The sequence below is a fragment of the Cyprinodon tularosa genome, unplaced genomic scaffold, assembly GCF_016077235.1.
Source record: "Cyprinodon tularosa strain WSP-4 unplaced genomic scaffold, ASM1607723v1 ctg453, whole genome shotgun sequence".
Classification (NCBI taxonomy): Eukaryota; Metazoa; Chordata; class Actinopteri; order Cyprinodontiformes; family Cyprinodontidae; genus Cyprinodon; species Cyprinodon tularosa.
The window spans coordinates 525,491-542,910 of NW_024039178.1; the positions used below are offsets into that span (position 1 = coordinate 525,491).

General features: G+C 47.9%; 1 protein-coding gene and 1 long non-coding RNA gene across 3 annotated transcripts; both read right to left on the reverse strand.

Moving 5' to 3' along the window:
* Nucleotides 1-16: 16 nt before the first annotated feature.
* On the reverse strand, nt 17-1,679 carry LOC119793461. Its single transcript, XR_005282098.1, has 2 exons — nt 1,480-1,679; nt 17-1,339 (listed from the first exon to the last, which is right to left on the reverse strand). It is a non-coding gene; the product is annotated as an uncharacterized LOC119793461 (long non-coding RNA).
* Nucleotides 1,680-2,183: 504 nt separating this feature from the next.
* LOC119793460 (arrestin red cell) lies at nt 2,184-17,217 on the reverse strand. Of its 2 annotated transcripts, none has more exons than XM_038300687.1 (16): nt 16,800-17,217; nt 8,781-8,811; nt 8,434-8,494; nt 8,312-8,356; nt 8,066-8,163; nt 7,865-7,963; nt 6,147-6,206; nt 5,865-5,932; nt 5,652-5,787; nt 5,480-5,564; nt 5,319-5,391; nt 3,885-4,022; nt 3,719-3,802; nt 2,710-2,786; nt 2,587-2,641; nt 2,184-2,509 (listed from the first exon to the last, which is right to left on the reverse strand). In XM_038300687.1, the coding sequence occupies exons 1-16, from the start codon at nt 16,820-16,822 to the stop codon at nt 2,422-2,424; spliced, it is 1,221 nt and encodes a 406-aa protein (XP_038156615.1). In that variant the 5' UTR covers nt 16,823-17,217; the 3' UTR covers nt 2,184-2,421. The 2 variants fall into 2 exon arrangements, with proteins under 2 accessions (XP_038156615.1, XP_038156614.1); XM_038300686.1 differs by having other exon boundaries at nt 2,184-2,512; nt 16,800-17,214.
* Between the last annotated feature and the right edge of the window lie 203 nt (nt 17,218-17,420).

Here is a 17,420-nt window from a genome sequence, read left to right on the forward strand (position 1 = left end):
AGAAACCGACTCAGAGTCTGTTAGTTCATTTCACTTTAATAATAAAAAGGAAACTAAAATAAAAATCTGAAAATAAAAATACATGGCAAACAACAAAGTGAACCGATTATGAGGATAATCATGGTCGGATGATGACGATGATACAGTAATAATAGTCACCATCTTCATCATAAGAAGCAGAATAATAAGAATAGAAGAAGAACTCTATGTTCCCCGATCACTTGTTGGTTGATAAGACATCATGTTAAGCGTCGCACAGGCCGGGGCGTGGCACACTGAGAGCGAAGATACCCCACAGAACCAGGACAGAACCAGGACAGAATCACAGCTCAACGATTCACAGCACTGCGTGAGAAACGGATGGAAAGAAAAAAAAAAAAACGTCTTCTGAGCGAGAGACCGAGGCCCTACTGGGGGCGGGCTCGGTTCTGATGTGGTTCGGATCAGAGACGGCTGAGGGAGGCTCAGGGGGGTGGGGGGGTGAAGGAAACCATGGCGCCGCCTACAGCTTTGGCACCGTCTGAAATATTCCCGAGTCGGGTTGGATTCTCCAGGTTTATGGAGCTCCGGAATGTTCTCCAGAACAATCTGAAGAGCAGGTGGCTTTAACCAGAAGCCGGCTGTTTTGGGCCAAATGTTGGAAAGATGAGAATTTAGTCCGATTAAACTCTGATCGGTTCTGGTTCTGAAGGCACCATCAGAACCGACTGAAGAACAGGAAGCACCACGGGTTCCTTCAAGCGGTCCCAAACAACAGCTGGGCCCGAACCGCCAGCAGAGCAGAGAACAGCCACAGGTCCAAACGGGTCGGAGTTAAGGGGATTGGGAATGCTGGTTCTGACGAGTGTTGAGACGGAGGGCTGGGAGGAACCTGCTGCAGGACGGTTCTGACTTCATCTGGTCTCACCTTTTAACTCCAGAACCTTCTAAACACAACTACTCTGTTCTTTTCTAGGACTCTTTCTAGACCCACAGATTTGGTTCTGATCCGGATTCTCTGGCTGGTTTTTGTTGTTGGAGGTCAGAATGAAGGAAACATCTCAGAAGGTCACATGTAGGTGGGAACCATCTCATGGTTTTAATGGTTTCCAGTCCAGCAGCTGGGTCTGAGGGTTCTAAGAACCAGAACCAGAGCAGGTCAGGACAGGGACAGAGGATGCTGGTGAGCTTCAAAGGAACAACTGGACCTCTGAGCAGATTGATTTTGGTTTGAGACGTTTCAGAGAGAAAGGAAGAGACACTCTAAGCACCGCCCACAAAGGATGGCAGTACAGTTAAAGAAAAAGAACAGAAAGCCTCAATCAGCCCTAATCAGCCTCCTTTACTCACAATCAGCCTCCTTTACTCACAATCAGCCTCCTTTACTCACAGTCAGCCTCCTTTACTCACAGTCAGCCTCCTTCAGCCTCAATCATCCTCCTTCAGCCTCAGTCAGCCTCCTTCAGCCTCAATCAGCCTCAGTCAGCCTCCTTTACTCACAGTCAGCCTCCTTCAGCCTCAGTCAGCCTCCTTCAGCCTCAATCATCCTCCTTCAGCCTCAGTCAGCCTCCTTCAGCCTCAATCATCCTCCTTCAGCCTCAGTCAGCCTCCTTCAGCCTCAATCATCCTCCTTCAGCCTCAGTCAGCCTCCTTCAGCCTCAATCATCCTCCTTCAGCCTCAGTCAGCCTCCTTCAGCCTCAATCATCCTCCTTCAGCCTCAGTCAGCCTCCTTTAGCCTCAATCATCCTCCTTCAGCCTCAGTCAGCCTCCTTTAGCCTCAGTCAGCCTCCTTTAGCCTCAATCAGCCTCCTTCAGCCCAGTCAGCCTCAATTATCCTCAGTCAGCCTCAGTCAGCCTCCTTCAGCCTCAATCAGCCTCCTTCAGCCCAGTCAGCCTCAACCAGCCTCAGTCAGCCTCCTTCAGCCTCAGTCAGCCTCCTTCAGCCTCAGTCAGCCTCCTTCAGCCTCAATCATCCTCCTTCAGCCTCAGTCATCCTCCTTCAGCCTCAATCAGCCTCCTTCAGCCTCAATCATCCTCAGTCAGCCTCCTTCAGCCTCAGTCAGCCTCCTTCAGCCTCAATCAGCATCCTTCAGCCTCAATCATCCTACTTCAGCCTCAATCAGCCTCCTTCAGCCTCAATCAGCCTCCTCCAGCCTCAATCAGCCTCCTCCAGCCTCAATCATCCTCCTTCAGCCTCAATCAGCCTCCTTCAGCCTCAATCATCCTCACTCAGCCTCCTTCAGCCTCAGTATCTCTCTTTCAGCCTCAGTATCTCTCTTTCAGCCTCAGTATCTCTCTTTCAGCCTCAGTATCTCTCTTTCAGCCTCAGTATCTCTCAGCCTCCGTCAGCCTCCTCTGCTGGGGAATGGAACGTGTGTGGTGTGTGAGTGTGTGTGGGGGGGGGGTCTGCTGAAGCGAGGGAGCGGCAGCTCGGTCAGCTCCTAGCAGTCCTCGTCCTTGTCGTCCACGACGCCTTTGAGCCGCAGCCGGGCAAAGTCCTCGAAGACGAAGTCATCGTCCTGGGAGACGCTGCTGAAGACGAGACAGACAGACTGTTAGAACCCGACCCATTACCATTGGATCAGAACGCCCCGACCCTTACTCACTTTGTGTCGAACTCGATGAGGTTGGTGTCGATGGGCGGGTCTGAATCTGGCACGGCTGAAAGGCAGAGGATAGGGTGAGCGGAGGATACCGTGGTAACGGTGAGCGGCGCGGGCGTGTCTCACCTGACTGTGGGCGGGATGTCGGCAACTCCACAGGTTTTGGATGCATCAGGATGAAGGGCAGCTCCACTGACACGTCCCTGAAAACGGAACAGAAACGAGCTGCTGAGTCCAGAATCACCAGAACCAACAGCCTACGCCCATTTGGGCCAACAGAACCAACAGGATACTATGTTTACATGTACATCATTCCATTTTTCATTGGATCGGTGAAGTATTTCTACCATAAGGCACAAAAAAGGCCCATTGACTCTGGTTTATTCTGCTTTCCCCGCCTCCTTTTACAAACGTCAGGATCTGATCCAGAATGGATAAATACAGCTAGGACTGATTTAAAGCACTTTTTAGAAAAGGCAAAGAAGAATAAACAAACCAGGATTCACATGGAACATAATATAATATAGTGTATTTTTTCTAGATGTTTGTTAATTTGCATAGTTGCTCATAAATAAACACATTGTCAGAAAATAAATAGTTTTTATATATTAAAAAACTATAAAGCTGACTAATAGATTGAAGTGGTACATTACTTTTTTAGGGTTGTGACATTATATTGGACCATGTAAAACACAGATTTGCCTTCAAAAAGCGTGAGCAGGGTAGATTTATGTACAAAATGTAAAGCTGTTCATGAAATTACATTTTGTTTTTATGTTTTTTGTTGTTGACATACTGGTGTGATAACTTAGAATACATTTGACTGGTTTTTGGTTTACATCTATTTTGAATTTATAGCCCCCCCCCGGGTGAAACTGCACGAGCCGCCACTGCTTTTAGAGGTCTCAAGCGGATCCTAACCCGACACAAAGCAGAACCTAAATGGACCCTAACTCAGCACCGAACACAGAGGTTCCCGGTTCCATCTCTCCTCAGTCTGGGTCGGGTTGTGGAGAACATCTGCTGATGGTCCAGCCTCAGCTTTCTTGGTCTCCGCATGATGCAGAACATGAGGTCTATAAGCCGCTCCACTAACAGGAAGTGACATCAGAGGAGCAGGAAGTGTGTATCTTACCCTCCACGGGACACCACCAGTTTGACCTTGACTCTGTAGGACACCAGGATGCCAAGAACCTCCTTGTTGGTGACGTCCTTCACTCTGGAAGAGACAAAATGTCATGTGACCACAGAGTTACGCCTGGGCCTGTGTGTGTGTGTGTTTGTGTTTGCGTATATGTTACATGGTGGAGGAGGCCAGGTTGGTGTCTTCATGCTTCAGCTTCCCGTCCAGAGCCAGCCCTCTCTTCTCTCGGTTCTTGTCCAGCGTCGGGGTCAGAGTGTACACCTTACAGAAGGTGGAGCTGGATGACACCTGGTCGCTATGGAAACCACAGGCTGCTGTTAGTCATATGCTTCAGATGGGGCCTGCTGCCTCTACAGGGCGCAGCCTGACCAATATAGAACAGTTAGATCTGGTCTGAGTGAGTCGGACCTCATGTTCTAGAACCTTGGATGTTCTACAATAAATGTCCTCGTGAAACATCAGCCTCAGCACTGTTCCACTTCACAAGAACACAAAACCAAGAAAGGACAAAGTCCCTGGATGTTGTTCTCTCCCCTCTCTCTTTACCCAGCATGCATCAGAGCAGACGTCTGTTCTCCAGACTGACAGCGGTCCCAGCATGCACTGCGGCAGCAGCAGCTTCCAGTGGAGTGCTCACAGAGTATTAAGCTAAAAGTTCACTTTTTTGTTGCTGTTGTTCTACAAAAGGACGTTACAAGTACATTTTACTTTTAAGCGTCACTATATGGCCCATTTGGACCTCCGAGGCGAACTGTTGCCAGGGCTAACCTTAGCCTCTCTCAGCAGAGCCGTGTGTGAAGTACCGCTGGCTATGATGGAGTTTTTTTTTTGTTGCTTCATTTGGGAAAAGTTAATTTGACTTGTGTTTATATGACTGTGTTAATCACTAATCCCCCACTAAATAAAAAAAAAGTAATAATTTATCATTATGTAGAGACTATTGATAACAGAAATGCAGCTCCAGACGAGCCCAGCTTGTTGAAGTAACAAGTACGCTTCTGTTCCAATTGACCCATATTCATTCTGTGTGCTCCTGTTTTCCCAGAGTCCAGACATTCCCGTGTTCTTGTCAAGAACGTTCTTGGCGAGGACATGAGTCCGTACTCGCAATCTAGTGAATTGAGAAACGGCCCTTGATTTCTTGCTGGGTGAGCCTCCTGAAAGAACAATGTTACCCCGGCTTCAAACAACCTGGCCTAGTTTAAAACAGTTCCCTGCTTTGGTGGTGCAGTGGTTAGCGCACACAACCCCTTAGTCCTCGACGCGGCCAGGGTTCGAATCCGACCTGTGGTCCTTTGCCGCATGTCTCTCCCCTTCCCTGTCAGCCTACTGTCCAAAAAACGAGCCACTAGTGTCGTAACAAGGAAGAGGAAATCCAGTTTAAACTGCTTTATACTGTCTCTAAACCCTTTAAACCACGTGAACAGAGGTGGTTCTGAAAACCTTTAGCATCCCTAGCATTAAGGAAACCAGTATACCAGTTTAAACCAGTTTCTATCTGGTTGTTTACACCAGCATGAACGCTCACATCTGAACGGATCAGAACTGGTTTCCCTGCAGATTCTCTCATTCTGGTGAAATGTGGACTTACTCTGCTTCCAGCTGGGCCACTGGACATTTGTATTGGGCGGTGCTGAACAGACAGATGTCGGCGTACTGACGCACTGCAGGGAGCAGAACACAAGCAGACGGGTCAGAAAGGTTCTGGTCAGAACCATGAGGAGGAGCTGGAAGTGGAGACGGGAAGAAGACCTGAGATCTTGACTCTCTTCACCGTCTTGGTGGAGTTGTTGGTGACGTGGACGTTCACGCTGATGGGCTCCCCGTGGTAGTACAGCTGCAGCAGAGCATCATGGGAAAAACAAGTTCGGTCAGAAAATGTGACTCAGGAGCTGGACTAGCGGGTCATGGCGACGGCGGTTACCTCCTTATCTAAGGAGGCCTCCAGGTGCAGGGATCTGTCGGACATCAGGAAGCTGCGGGTCGTTTCCACCATGGGCTGAGGACCCGGTTTCTCCGGAGCGTACTGGACCTTCCTGATCACCAGGCGCACCGAATTCCTGCCAACGACACCAGCCTCAGCAGCCTGGAGGGGCGCCCCCTGCAGGTTGCCGTGGTAATGCGGCCCAGAACTCACCTCTTGTGGATCTTCTCCTCTATCGTTTTGGCACAGAAGGCTCTGATCTCAAAGTCCACGCCGCAGGCCTGCAGGACGACAGACAGAAGGTTCACAGTGATCAGATCGGGCCATCAGAACCGCGGTTCACCTGATCACAGCTGAACCCATTCAAGGGTTACAAGAACCAGAGGTTCTGCCTGATGTTGGCCTGGTAAAGGTTCAGACAACTTTGACAGATTCTTTAAAGGTTTTAAAGCTGTTAGAGGTTCTGAAGAACAACGAGAACCGGATCACCCTTACCTTCCCGGTGTCTTCTGGGCCAGGTTGGAGGGTCACTGAGCACGGCAGGTTCTGAGGGATCTGGAACAAAACAACCGCAGTTAGAAACCAGAACCCGCTCTCGCTTCTGATGAGGCTCCATGGTGACCAGGAGCCTTCATCTTCTGAAACCTCCTCCTCTAACCACCCGGTGACATCACCAGGCCCCCTCTGGCAGCAGGGCGGCCTGGATCCATCAGAACCAGAACTTTCAGAGCCTTCATTATTTAATTGGTACTGATGACAGATGTTCATCTGAGCTTCAGTTGCATCTGATCTGATCTTTGACTAGACCGGCTTTAGTTTTATGGCCGGTTCTGATTCAGGAAACAGTCTTGATGCGAAGGAGAAAAACTGAACCAAAATGATCAGAACCAAAGGCTGTGGATGTGATGGAACTGGGTCAGAACCTTTAGAGCAGATAATCTAAGGCCGTCTGGTGCGCTGCAGCACCATCATGGGCGGGGGTCGGCAACCTGTAGCTCTTTAGCGCCCCCCTTGCAGCTCCTCTGAGCTTTTTCAAAAATTTATGAAAATCGATTTTTTTTCTTTTTTATATGGTGCGCAGGAGGTCAAACAAAAATTTATTATGTTTTCCAATGCTGTAAACATTTGGATAATAAATACATGTAAACAATCATTTGCATCATAGCCATAGAGTCATGGATCCCAAAGGGAAAGAAGGAAGATAGCTGGTGAGAAAAGAGGATTCAAAGAATGGACCGAATCATTTGCTTTCATTATCAATGAAGGATTGCCTGCATTTTTGCTTGGTAATGAGAGGTTGTCAAAAAATAAGATATAGATATATATATAAATAAAGAATTTGGAAAGGCATTTCCAGGGAAGGCTAAATATGCAGCTGATCACCAAGCTGGGAGGAAGAGAAAATGTGCAGAACTTCTGGATAAATCAGAGGAGCTCAAAGATAGTTTAAGGAGTGGATTGCATCTCCAAACTCCACTACTGCTGCTAGTTTGGTTGTAAGGATGGAAAACCTTTTACAGATCAAAAAGGTAGCGCTCTGATGCAGGGATGGGAACTTTCTTCCATGTTTTCCCCAAATCCTAAAAAATAAAAATAACACCAAGCAATGCTGGTGATGGAGGATGTGGGATTTCAGGGTTAGAGAGCTCTGCTCTGATGGATGTCAGTTCCTGCTTGGTTCCTCATGACTCAATCAACTCCTCCCAACAGAAACACGTAAACTATAGAAAGATTCCTTTATCCTGTTGCTATAATTTCATCAAAGCTTAAAAACTTAAACCGTGCGGTGAAGGGCGGTGAGAGCATTCACTGCTACTCTATCACCTCATGCCACTATGTGACATTTGCTCCAGGATAAACATTTAATCATGAATGATTATTATATATTTAAGCCTAAATAGTCCTTTTCTATAGTGGGATAAAACACTTAGAGCCCGTGTTGCCATAAGAGGCTGATAGAAGACTTTTACATTTTTGCGGCTCCAGACAGATTTTTTTATTTTTGGTCCAATATGTCTTTTTGAGCAGTTTGGGTTTCTGACCCCTGATCATGAAGAACCAACACCGACCCTGTTTGACTCAGACGGCACAGCTCCTGAGGTTCTGAAGGATTAAAAAGAGAGTGCATGGCCCGACATTTGGGTCGGTTCCAGATGTTTTGTCTTCATAAAACCAGGCAGGTGAAACGAGACTGCTAAAGAACCAGAACTCACCGTGAAGTAGAACGGGTGGGCGTGCTGACCCAGCTTCTTCAGCAGACGCTCCTGCAGCCGACTGTTGGACTTCTTCTCCTCTGGAACCGGAGGGAAGGCCTGCGGAACACACAGAACCTTAACAGCCAATGGAAACAGAGGGATTCTAAAGGTTCTAGTATGACTAAAGGGCCGGATCAGAACCCTGCAGATGTTCTTCACCTGGAAGGTGGAGATGTAGAGATCCTTCCGGAACGACAGGCCCAGAACGTCCAGGTCTTCCCGGCCGTAGCGGAACGCACAGGTCAGAGTGACGAAGACTGCAGAGGAAGAGGAGTCAGTCTAAAGCTTGAACGGGCTCACCAGAACCAAGGTTCTGGGTTCTGAACACATCTAGGTCACTAAAACCCATCTGTTGCTCTCTACAGCCGGTTCTGTCCTGTAGACCCCGGTTCTGGTCCAGCTCACCTTTCCTGTCCTTCAGGTACTCCGGGTCGACCAGAATCACTCCATCTGGGAGGAGAACAGTCACATGGTCAGAACCAGAAGCAGAGCCAGCTTTAAACCTTTGGTTCTGGTCCGGTTCTTACCAACTGGGTCCACATGGTCCAGATGATCCACAAAGTCCCTCTTTCCCAGGTAGACTGTGAGCTGCAAGGTCAGAAAGAACCATCAGATCCGACTGAACAGAACCTCTATGTGTCCCTCGGGCTCTGAGGTCCGGTCCGGTCCGTCTCTGGTCTTTAAACCCTTGAGGTTCTGTTCTGTCTCTGGACAGGTACTGGTAGAACACACTTTCACAGTGTGTTCTACCAGAACCCGTCGAGTTCTGGTCTCAGAGGAACATCATCATAATGTCAGTACTGGGTCATGGTTCTGGAGGACCGGACCCAGGCCTCCACCACAGGGCCCGGTTAGAGAAGGAACCAGAACTCACCTTGCAGTTTGGGCTGGACTTCTTAAAAACCCTGAGAGGTTTGGAGAAAAGAAGAAGAAAACAAGAGGTTAGTGGAGCGGTTCTGGACCGGAACCGGATCACACTGACAGAACCGCTGTAACAGCAGGAGCTGCAGGTTCTTGTGGGCCGGGCCAGGGCCTGAGGAGGTGAGTAGAGGAAGTTGTTGGCTTCCTGCGGTGCTGAAAGAAACGGCGGTTTATCTGAAACCAACAGGAAGTGGTTGATCTGACTATTATGGGATGTCTGCCTCTGCAGACGGAACCCCTGAGCTTCACAGCTTCACAGCCCAATACAAACAGAACCGCTAACCGGTCTCTCATCTCTCACAGGTCCAAAACAAACGGAACAAGAAGACGACGTGAGTGGAACCGATCCGATACCTGCTGCTGATTACTTTCAGACATTACCAACGGATTTGGGCTTTAATTAGAACCAGAACCACTTCAGATGCAGGCTGAGACTCTGACAGAACACAATCAACTCATCCAGAACTACATATCGATATATCAGTGAGGGTTAACCTTTGACCTTTGGCTCCTCTGGACAGACACCAACCAGCCCTGATCCCACTGCCTCACTGCTAAAACGATCTAGAAATAGGTCAACATTTCTTAAATTAAGTTTATTTAACCTTAATTTCAGAAGGTGAACAAGATGATTTTACTCTTAAAAAAAGATAATTAAATAATATACGATTGAAATGAGAAAATGCAATTTTTTCCCTTATTTTAAAGTCGTAGGGAAGCGGCTGTTCCAACCGTTGCATTTCTGAATTCTCCCGAGTGGTGCACGACTTTACACGAGTGAATAAAGTGAATGTGAGTGGTCGTTTATCAAGGGGGCGGGATTATTGTGGTGGAAGGTTCACAAGCAAGTTTGATTGAAGCGGTTTCTCTGAAGAATCTTTGCTAATCAATTAGCAACTTGGTGCTATTGGTTTCCCAATGGGAAATTCCATTGGGACCAAGTAGCACAAAATTTTATGACTTAGAAACGACACTGTCAAGGAACGCTATGGACAGCGGAAAGGAGGAGGAGAGTTTAGTGTCAGAGGTCGTGGATGAGTCTCCTCCGTAACACATTTTTTTATTCAAAGGAGGAAAGCGGGGAGATGTTGTGGAAGAGGCGGCAGAAGCTTGGTTTGGTGTAGAAGGCTTACAGCCGTACATGTTTGAGCCCTTGCCTCACAAAGCTGCCAGTTCTGTTAGCTCTACGCCTGCTGAAGACACAGACGTCCATCCCAGTGAACACTGGGACGGGACTCAATGGGAAAGGAAATGATTCTGATTTCAACCGTTGCGTATATTAGCTGTGACATATGAATCAAGATGCTATGACCGAAAAAATGTGATTGACAGATGACCGTTGATATATGATTGGCCGACTTTAGGTGTTCAGGCTGACGTATAACTAACTGGCCTGCATAAGATAACGGGGAAAAGAAAACGCAGATTTCTTTTGGGACAATATAGTCTGATAAAGAGCACATTTATTTACATGTTTAAGCCAGAATGATTTGACTTTAAATATGACTTCCCTACGACTTTAAATGTAAATCATCTTGAAGTTGTCCAGGTCACAAAATTTATTTATTTTAAGAAAAAAATGAGTTATTTAGATTTTATTTTTATTTTCAGTGCTGGCAGCAGCTACCAGTCCAGTTGAAGCTGCTCTACTGGACCCAGTGGTTCTCTGGGTTCTGGAGCAGAGACGACCTTTGGGCCATGTTCTGACCTCTGCAGAACCTGCTGTGGCGCTACTTCCTGCAGCTCGGCCAATCACAGGCATCCTGCCCTACAGAGCTGATGACCTCAGCATGTTTGTTCCAGCAGCATTGGCTCCACCTGGGAATAACCTCCACCTGCTGCTTCCAGCTGGAGGAAGCTGTTGGAGCAGCTGCTGCTGGAGTGACGCTCCACCTGAGCGCCCTCATCGCCATGGAGACGAAGCTCTGGAGGTTCACTGAGGCTCAGCTGCTCGCAGCTTGACAGCAGATCTTCTGTTAGTGATGCAAATATCTGTGCTGTATAGTCAAAGTGACCGTCAACCAGATGTTGACTCAGCAGTTTTATGGAGAGAATTTCAGGTTAAAGGATTTTAGCCTGAAGGAACATTCCCTCTAAACTGAAGCTCTTCCTGTCAAACAGGAAGGAACCGATTTAGGGATAGGGCTGTTCCAGGATCAGAGAGAAATCATCAAGAGATTTAATCTGGAGCAGAACCCTTTGATCCAGAACAGGCTGAGCTCCTTTAGTTCATCCATGTTCACGAAGACTTTATGAAAACAGTAGAATCTGCTCTTTAGAACTAAATTAATACAACAATAAACCCAATGACCTAAACAGATCAGTTCTTAATAATCCTTTTCATCATAGGTTCTAAACTAGCTTTTTAACAGATGTGATCTTCAAGATGATCTGGATCCTTCCAGAAGAACCTCTCATCAACAAACTCTAATTTTCAGACAGGCTTTATGTTCTTAGCTTCTTTTACAGAAGCAACATTTTCCAACAAAAATCCAGAAGAACAAACATATTAGATATAAACAGGTGAGAACAGGAAGTCAAATAATAAAGAATATAGAAGGTCACCGTTCTGAGGACTCAGGATAAAGGTTCTACTGATACATGATGTTCTCATAAACCAGATCAATAATACTTTCAGTCTATACCTGGTTCTACTCTAAATGTCTCTGGAACTGGAACGTTTCAGAGAGTTAACTGGTTTAGCTGGACGGATGCTACATTATCTGGTTTCTAAAGGTTTATTTAGTGGAACATTCAGTGGAACCGGTTCCCATCAGTTCCAGGGCTGAGTTCTGGTTCTCTGGACTGAAAATGATGTTGCTGTTGTAGTTACCAGATCTACTCGGGGCCCTTGCCACCTCTTATGACGTCAATATATAGTAACTCCACTCGGACAAACTGTATTGCACAATTTTCTTAAGAATCAAATCTCTTTTGGAGTCTCAACACCTATATTAGCTATTATTTTACATTTCATTGGCGATCTAAAGTATCCAAAAGTAAAAAAGAATAATTCTAAGTCTTGAAAGAAAGTACTTCGTTCTAAGACTGAGCTCTGATATTTAACAAGATGACAAAAAAAGTCTCAGCTTATTTTTATTCTTTTCATTTAGATCTGAGGACTTAAGGGACAAATGGAACATCTCAAACATGACTTTCGTAGAGAGTTTAGAGAAATTAAACAGTTGTTGTAAAAGAAGCTAACCTGTTAGCTAGTGAGCAAAGCTAGCCACAGCGCTAGCCAGCTCCCCCCCTTTATATCGTGGTCATGCAGTTACTTTGTTCATCATAGAAAGATTTCTTTCAGTGTTTAATCGATCAGGTAAAACCTAATCGATCATTAGACACGCTAACATTACAGCTGCTGCTGACTCGGCACACAGATGCTGCGTAATGTTATTATCGTTGTCTGGGCAACAACGTTTCACATCATGTTGCAACGTTCAGCCAAACATGTAGCGTAACGTGACTGGCATGAAGCAGGACCCAGCAGATCTGGTACCTACACCGTAATGAATCGGATCAGGGCAGCACCGGTACTGATAGTTTCCTCATTTTTCTGCAGGTTCCACATTCCAGGATCTGGTCTGGCTGAGCGGTCCAACATAACCACCTGACCTGTGGACGGAGACCCACAGGTCTAACTGTCTGTCCAGGTGAACAGAACTAAGCCTATTTGGATCTGAGCTTTAGAGGAGAACCATGACAGTCCAAAGGGAGGACTGGTTCCTCTGGCCCCTGACCTTAGGACAGGAGGAAGAAGGACTCCTGCTGTCAACCGGACAGGTCCAGAATCTAACAGCTCAGCTGCTTTTAGGTTCTGATGACCAACAGCTTCAGCTGTATAAGGCTTCAGATGTTCTCCATGATGGGATCTCCAATGGTTCCCTCCCTGACCGCCACAGCAGTACCAAACACTAACCCTCAGCATGCCACCAACACCCATGTGTTTCCTGGTAGCCCTGGTTATCCTCCCGCAGCAGTGTGTTGCAGTGAGCTTGTCGCAGATATTTTTGATTTATGCCCAATATGGAAGCGTGATCTGTGCTGTTATTCCACTACACAACGCAAGAGGGACAATCAGGAACTAGCTGTGGGTCTAGATACGGCCGAGGCAGTGAGGAAGTGGGGGCAAGTTTATCCGACATCGGAGGGACAGGAGGGCGAAGAAGAGCGGGGATCCAGGTGGAAAAAGGGTCCCAGCGTTCTTGCACACCTCGCTCTTCTAGCTGGTCAAAGTTAACGAGTCGTTTTCCACAATGGCGATCATACAAACGAAACAAGCCGGTAAGGTACCAAACAGGAAATACGCATAATGTAGCCTGTCTGCGGCGACCTACAATTCTGGACAGCTGCAGTAGAGTGTCTGCAGAAGGGGGCGGAGACATACCTGCGTTCACTGCGACACACGCAGACGACCTGGTTTCTGAGTATAAGGCCCCGTCCACACGAAGTCAAACCCTGGCCTAAACGCACAAATTTTTCACCAAACCAGCCTCTCATCCACACGAAGCCGGCGTTTCGGGGGTCTGTAAACGATCTTTTTTTTATTCAGCCTTCAGAGTGGGGAGATTCTGAAACGCCGTTTTCGCGTTTCCATCTTTAAGCTCTAGCTGCATTTTTTTTTTTTTTTTTTTTTTTTTTTTTTTTACACGCATGCGTCATATCTTCGCCTCTAAACACGCATGCGCGACACAGTATCACAACAACAAAGGCGCCATACTGTGTTGAATGGTTGCTGCTAATGCTACTCACCCTTAACCTGACAACAGCCAGATGCATGTCTCGCTCCGCCCAGCTCCACTCACATACATCTGGGAACCCGCTCATTGAAAGTGATTTCCCCAACCGAATTTATGGTCTGTCCAATCAGGACGCAGGGTGGGTGTGTCCTGGAGTGGAGAAGCGACCGTGAGATTCCAACAACAATGGCGGCTCGCATTGAGGAAGCAAGCGTTAGCATTGATGCTGCTATGTCTTCTGTGTTGTCCAATCTATCTGATATTGTTTAATTAAAAGAACATCAGAGAACAGCTTTGAAGGCTTTTGTTGGTGGAAACGATGTTTTCTGCCTTCTCCCGACCGGATTTGGCAAGAGCTTGATCTACCAAATGGCTCCTCCTCTCACAGCGTCACGGGTTAGCTTCGGTGTGAGTGGTTGAAATAGCACGTCAATAAAGATGACAGACAAGTGGCTTATCCAATCATATGCAAGGAGTTTTGATAAGGCCCAGCCTTCAGTAAAGGCAATTCCAATGGCGGGTTCCCAGATGTATGTGAGCGGAGCTAGGCGGAGTGAGACATGCATCTGGCTGTTGTCAGGTTAACTCACCCTGCTGTCGGGCTTACAACAGAATCTTCTTCTTCTGGAATATCTCCAGGAAGAACAGAGCAATATCGACCACATAGTTCAGCACCTGAATTTGACTGAACCACGAAAATGGACCCGCAGGGCAACCATGTATAAATATTAGTGCGCATGCCCAACATTTCGTCGCTTATTTTTGCTTTGGCACCACAGCGCCACTTACAGGCCTGGCATACATTTTGCAGCGTTTTCATGCATTCGTGTGGACGCTCACATTTATTTTACGTCTCCGTCTTTACGGCAAACGTTTTGGAAAATATCAGCGTTTCGTGTTCGTTTTGACTTCGCGTGGACGGGGCCTAAATCAGCCTCACCCCTCAGCATGCCACCAACACCCCTGTGTTTCCTTAGAGGACTTGCTTCTCTTCCAGACCATCTGAGGGAACTGCTCAATTATAAAGGTCAGAACTCTGAGCGCTGAACCACTAAAGCACGGCGGTGGCACCAGCGCCTAATGCTGTGGGATGGATGCTTTGGATCTGGAGGATCGGGTGAACCAATTTTCAGGGGACAGCATTGGGATCCTAACCAAATCAAACATTTCAATGTTTTGGACCCCTCAGAATGAATAAAGCAGTTATTTGTGTTCTGGTTCAGGTTGGGTCACTCAGCCTGTTGGTTCTGATGGTTCTGAATGAGCGGCCTCTGCTCTGAGGATAGGTCAGGAGGAATATTTCAATGGGGAACAAATCTGATGGAAAACTGAGAACCTGAGGAACGTTTGATGAAGGTTTGATTTAAAACTTCTAAAGGAGGGAAACTGATGAGCTCTGCGTCTCTCACTGCCCTTCAGTCCTTTCAGCTTCTGGGTCTGACCTGTTCATCCTCCATCATAGCTCTGGTCCCTGTTCACCATCAGGCCTTTTCTCTGTTCCAATGTTCTCCAGATGTTCTGCGGATGTTTTGGAAATTTCTATGGTTGAACATCTATGAGGTGCAGCATCTGGAGATTATTCCAACTATCAGATGGAGCTTAAAGACCTCAGAGACTGATTGAGGCAGAAGCAGGTGGGGGAGGGGCAGTGTGATTCAGCTTTTTCAACTTCTTTAAACAGATCGAACCCAACTTTAGAAAACGGATCCCATCTAGAACCACAGCAGAACCGTTCTGGATCAGGACCTGTTCTGTTATGGAGGAAACCAGCTGTGGAGAGATCACACACAGGCTTCATGACTTGGAACCAGAACTCTGGATCCAGAACCCGACCGAAGCAGAACCACTGAGCTGATCCTGAGAGAGTAAAAACAGGACCCAGAACCTCCGGGTCAGAACCTCTGGGTCAGCAGCCTTCCTCTACCCATCAGCCGTGTTTACATCTGGGTCCCCCCCTGCCCACCAGTTTCCTGACAGGAAGGCGCTGGCAGGAAGCGGGTCGGGCTGAACCGCTCGCTGTTAAAAGTCAGGAACTCCACGGCTTCAGATTCTGGCCCGACGGCCCGACGCTGAGTCCTCCTGAATCGCATTTACAAAACAAATGAAGTAGCAGGGCGGTGGTTCTGGTCCAATTCTTGTGCAGCAGAACCTCTGACACATGATCATGTTCCTGACACAGAGGACAACAGCAGAACCTGACAGCAGCTCAGCTCACAAAGTTCTGTTGAGGGACCAGAACCTCCAATATGTTCCAGAACCCAAAACCTCTTCTAACCCGGTTTTGGCCCAGATCAGAGAACAGAACCTGAAGCATCTCCCAAAGGATGACAGATCAGTGAGCAGCAAGCACCAGAACCAAAGGGTTCTGGACTAGAACTGAAATCAATAGATCTGTCATGTTTTCCATGCTCTTTTGGTTCTGGTTTCCTGGACCAGAACCAGGAACAGCTGTAAGATAATTGGAAGTTTTTAACATTGTTCCGAACAGAACCTCTGGAATCATATGGATCAGCTGGACCCAGAACCATGAACAGAACCAGTCTGGACCTGCTGCTTGGTTCCCTGAAGGTGAACTATAGCAGAGATTCGGCACTTTGACCCAAACCAGCAGAACCAGACACAGACCGCCTGCCTCAGTCCGGTTCTTCAGAACCGGAACCAGATGAGGCCTCTGATGGACACAAACTGAACCTTTAAATCTCCACTTCCTGTTTACTGGGTTAGAACCCGTTCATGACAGTCGAACCAGCACAGATCCAGCCGGCCCGCTGCGGGGCTCAGACAGAACCAGCACATTCGGTCCAAACTAAGGGAAACGTTGAACGGAACCATTTCGGTCCAAACAAACAAATAACGGAACTGTCTGTCAAAGCAGAGAAGTTCTGGTCCAATCCGCCCACCTGCGATCACGCTGCAGACCCGCGTACCACCGCACGAACCGAACCTTCTGTAGTCCCAGTAACGGACTGGTTCGGACTGCTGTCCGGACCGACGCTGGACCGGCTAACCCCACCCCGCTGGGCTAAATTGTCACAGGGAAAACAGAACCGAACGGGGCCCCGGCGGTTCTTTGGGCTAAGGTTCGGGTGCCAAACTCCAAACTTAAACTATTACCCCCCCTCAGCCCCGCAGGCCCAGCTTCCTCTCCCAGAACCAGCAGAACGGCAGCAGCCGTTAGCCCAGCCCGCAGAGCCACGGCTAGCAGCAGCTAACAGCGGTTAGCAGCCTACCTGGTCCCCGCCTTGTCCCCCATCTCCTCGGCAGGCGGACGGCAGCAGATCCCGAATAAATGAGTCCTGAGCCGTTGGTGTGCTGCTGGTTCTGAGGCGGAGCAGGTTCGGTCCGGGAGGCTCCGTTCAGCCGTCCATCCACCCAGAACTGGTTGGTATGCTAATGGAGTTTAGCGCCGCCTCGGTTCCCCCGAGCTTCCGCAACGGCTGAGTGTGTGTGTGTGTGTGTGTGAGAGAGCGGGGTTTGCTGTGTCTGTGAGGACCGATGCGCGCCGCTAAAAGCGCAGCAGCGAGGACTCCGGGGTCAGAGCACGCAGTTTCATTCCTGCTGAGGGTTCGGTGGCCGAGAGTCGGTCCGGATGAGGAGGAGAACCCAGAGAGAGGAGAAGGAGGAGGAGGAGGAATGAGGAGCATCTAATCTGTGTGTGTGTGTGTGTGTGTGCAGCCTGCGCAGATTGCGCAACTTCAGGTCCTCCACATCATGTGAATATTCAACAGATGATTCATCTGAGAGGAACTGGGCCAAGACCCGAAACCGAACCGGGGGCCACCGTGGCGATAACATTAAAATAATCAATTAAGATTTTTTTTTAAATAACATTTATTAATTATGTAAATAAA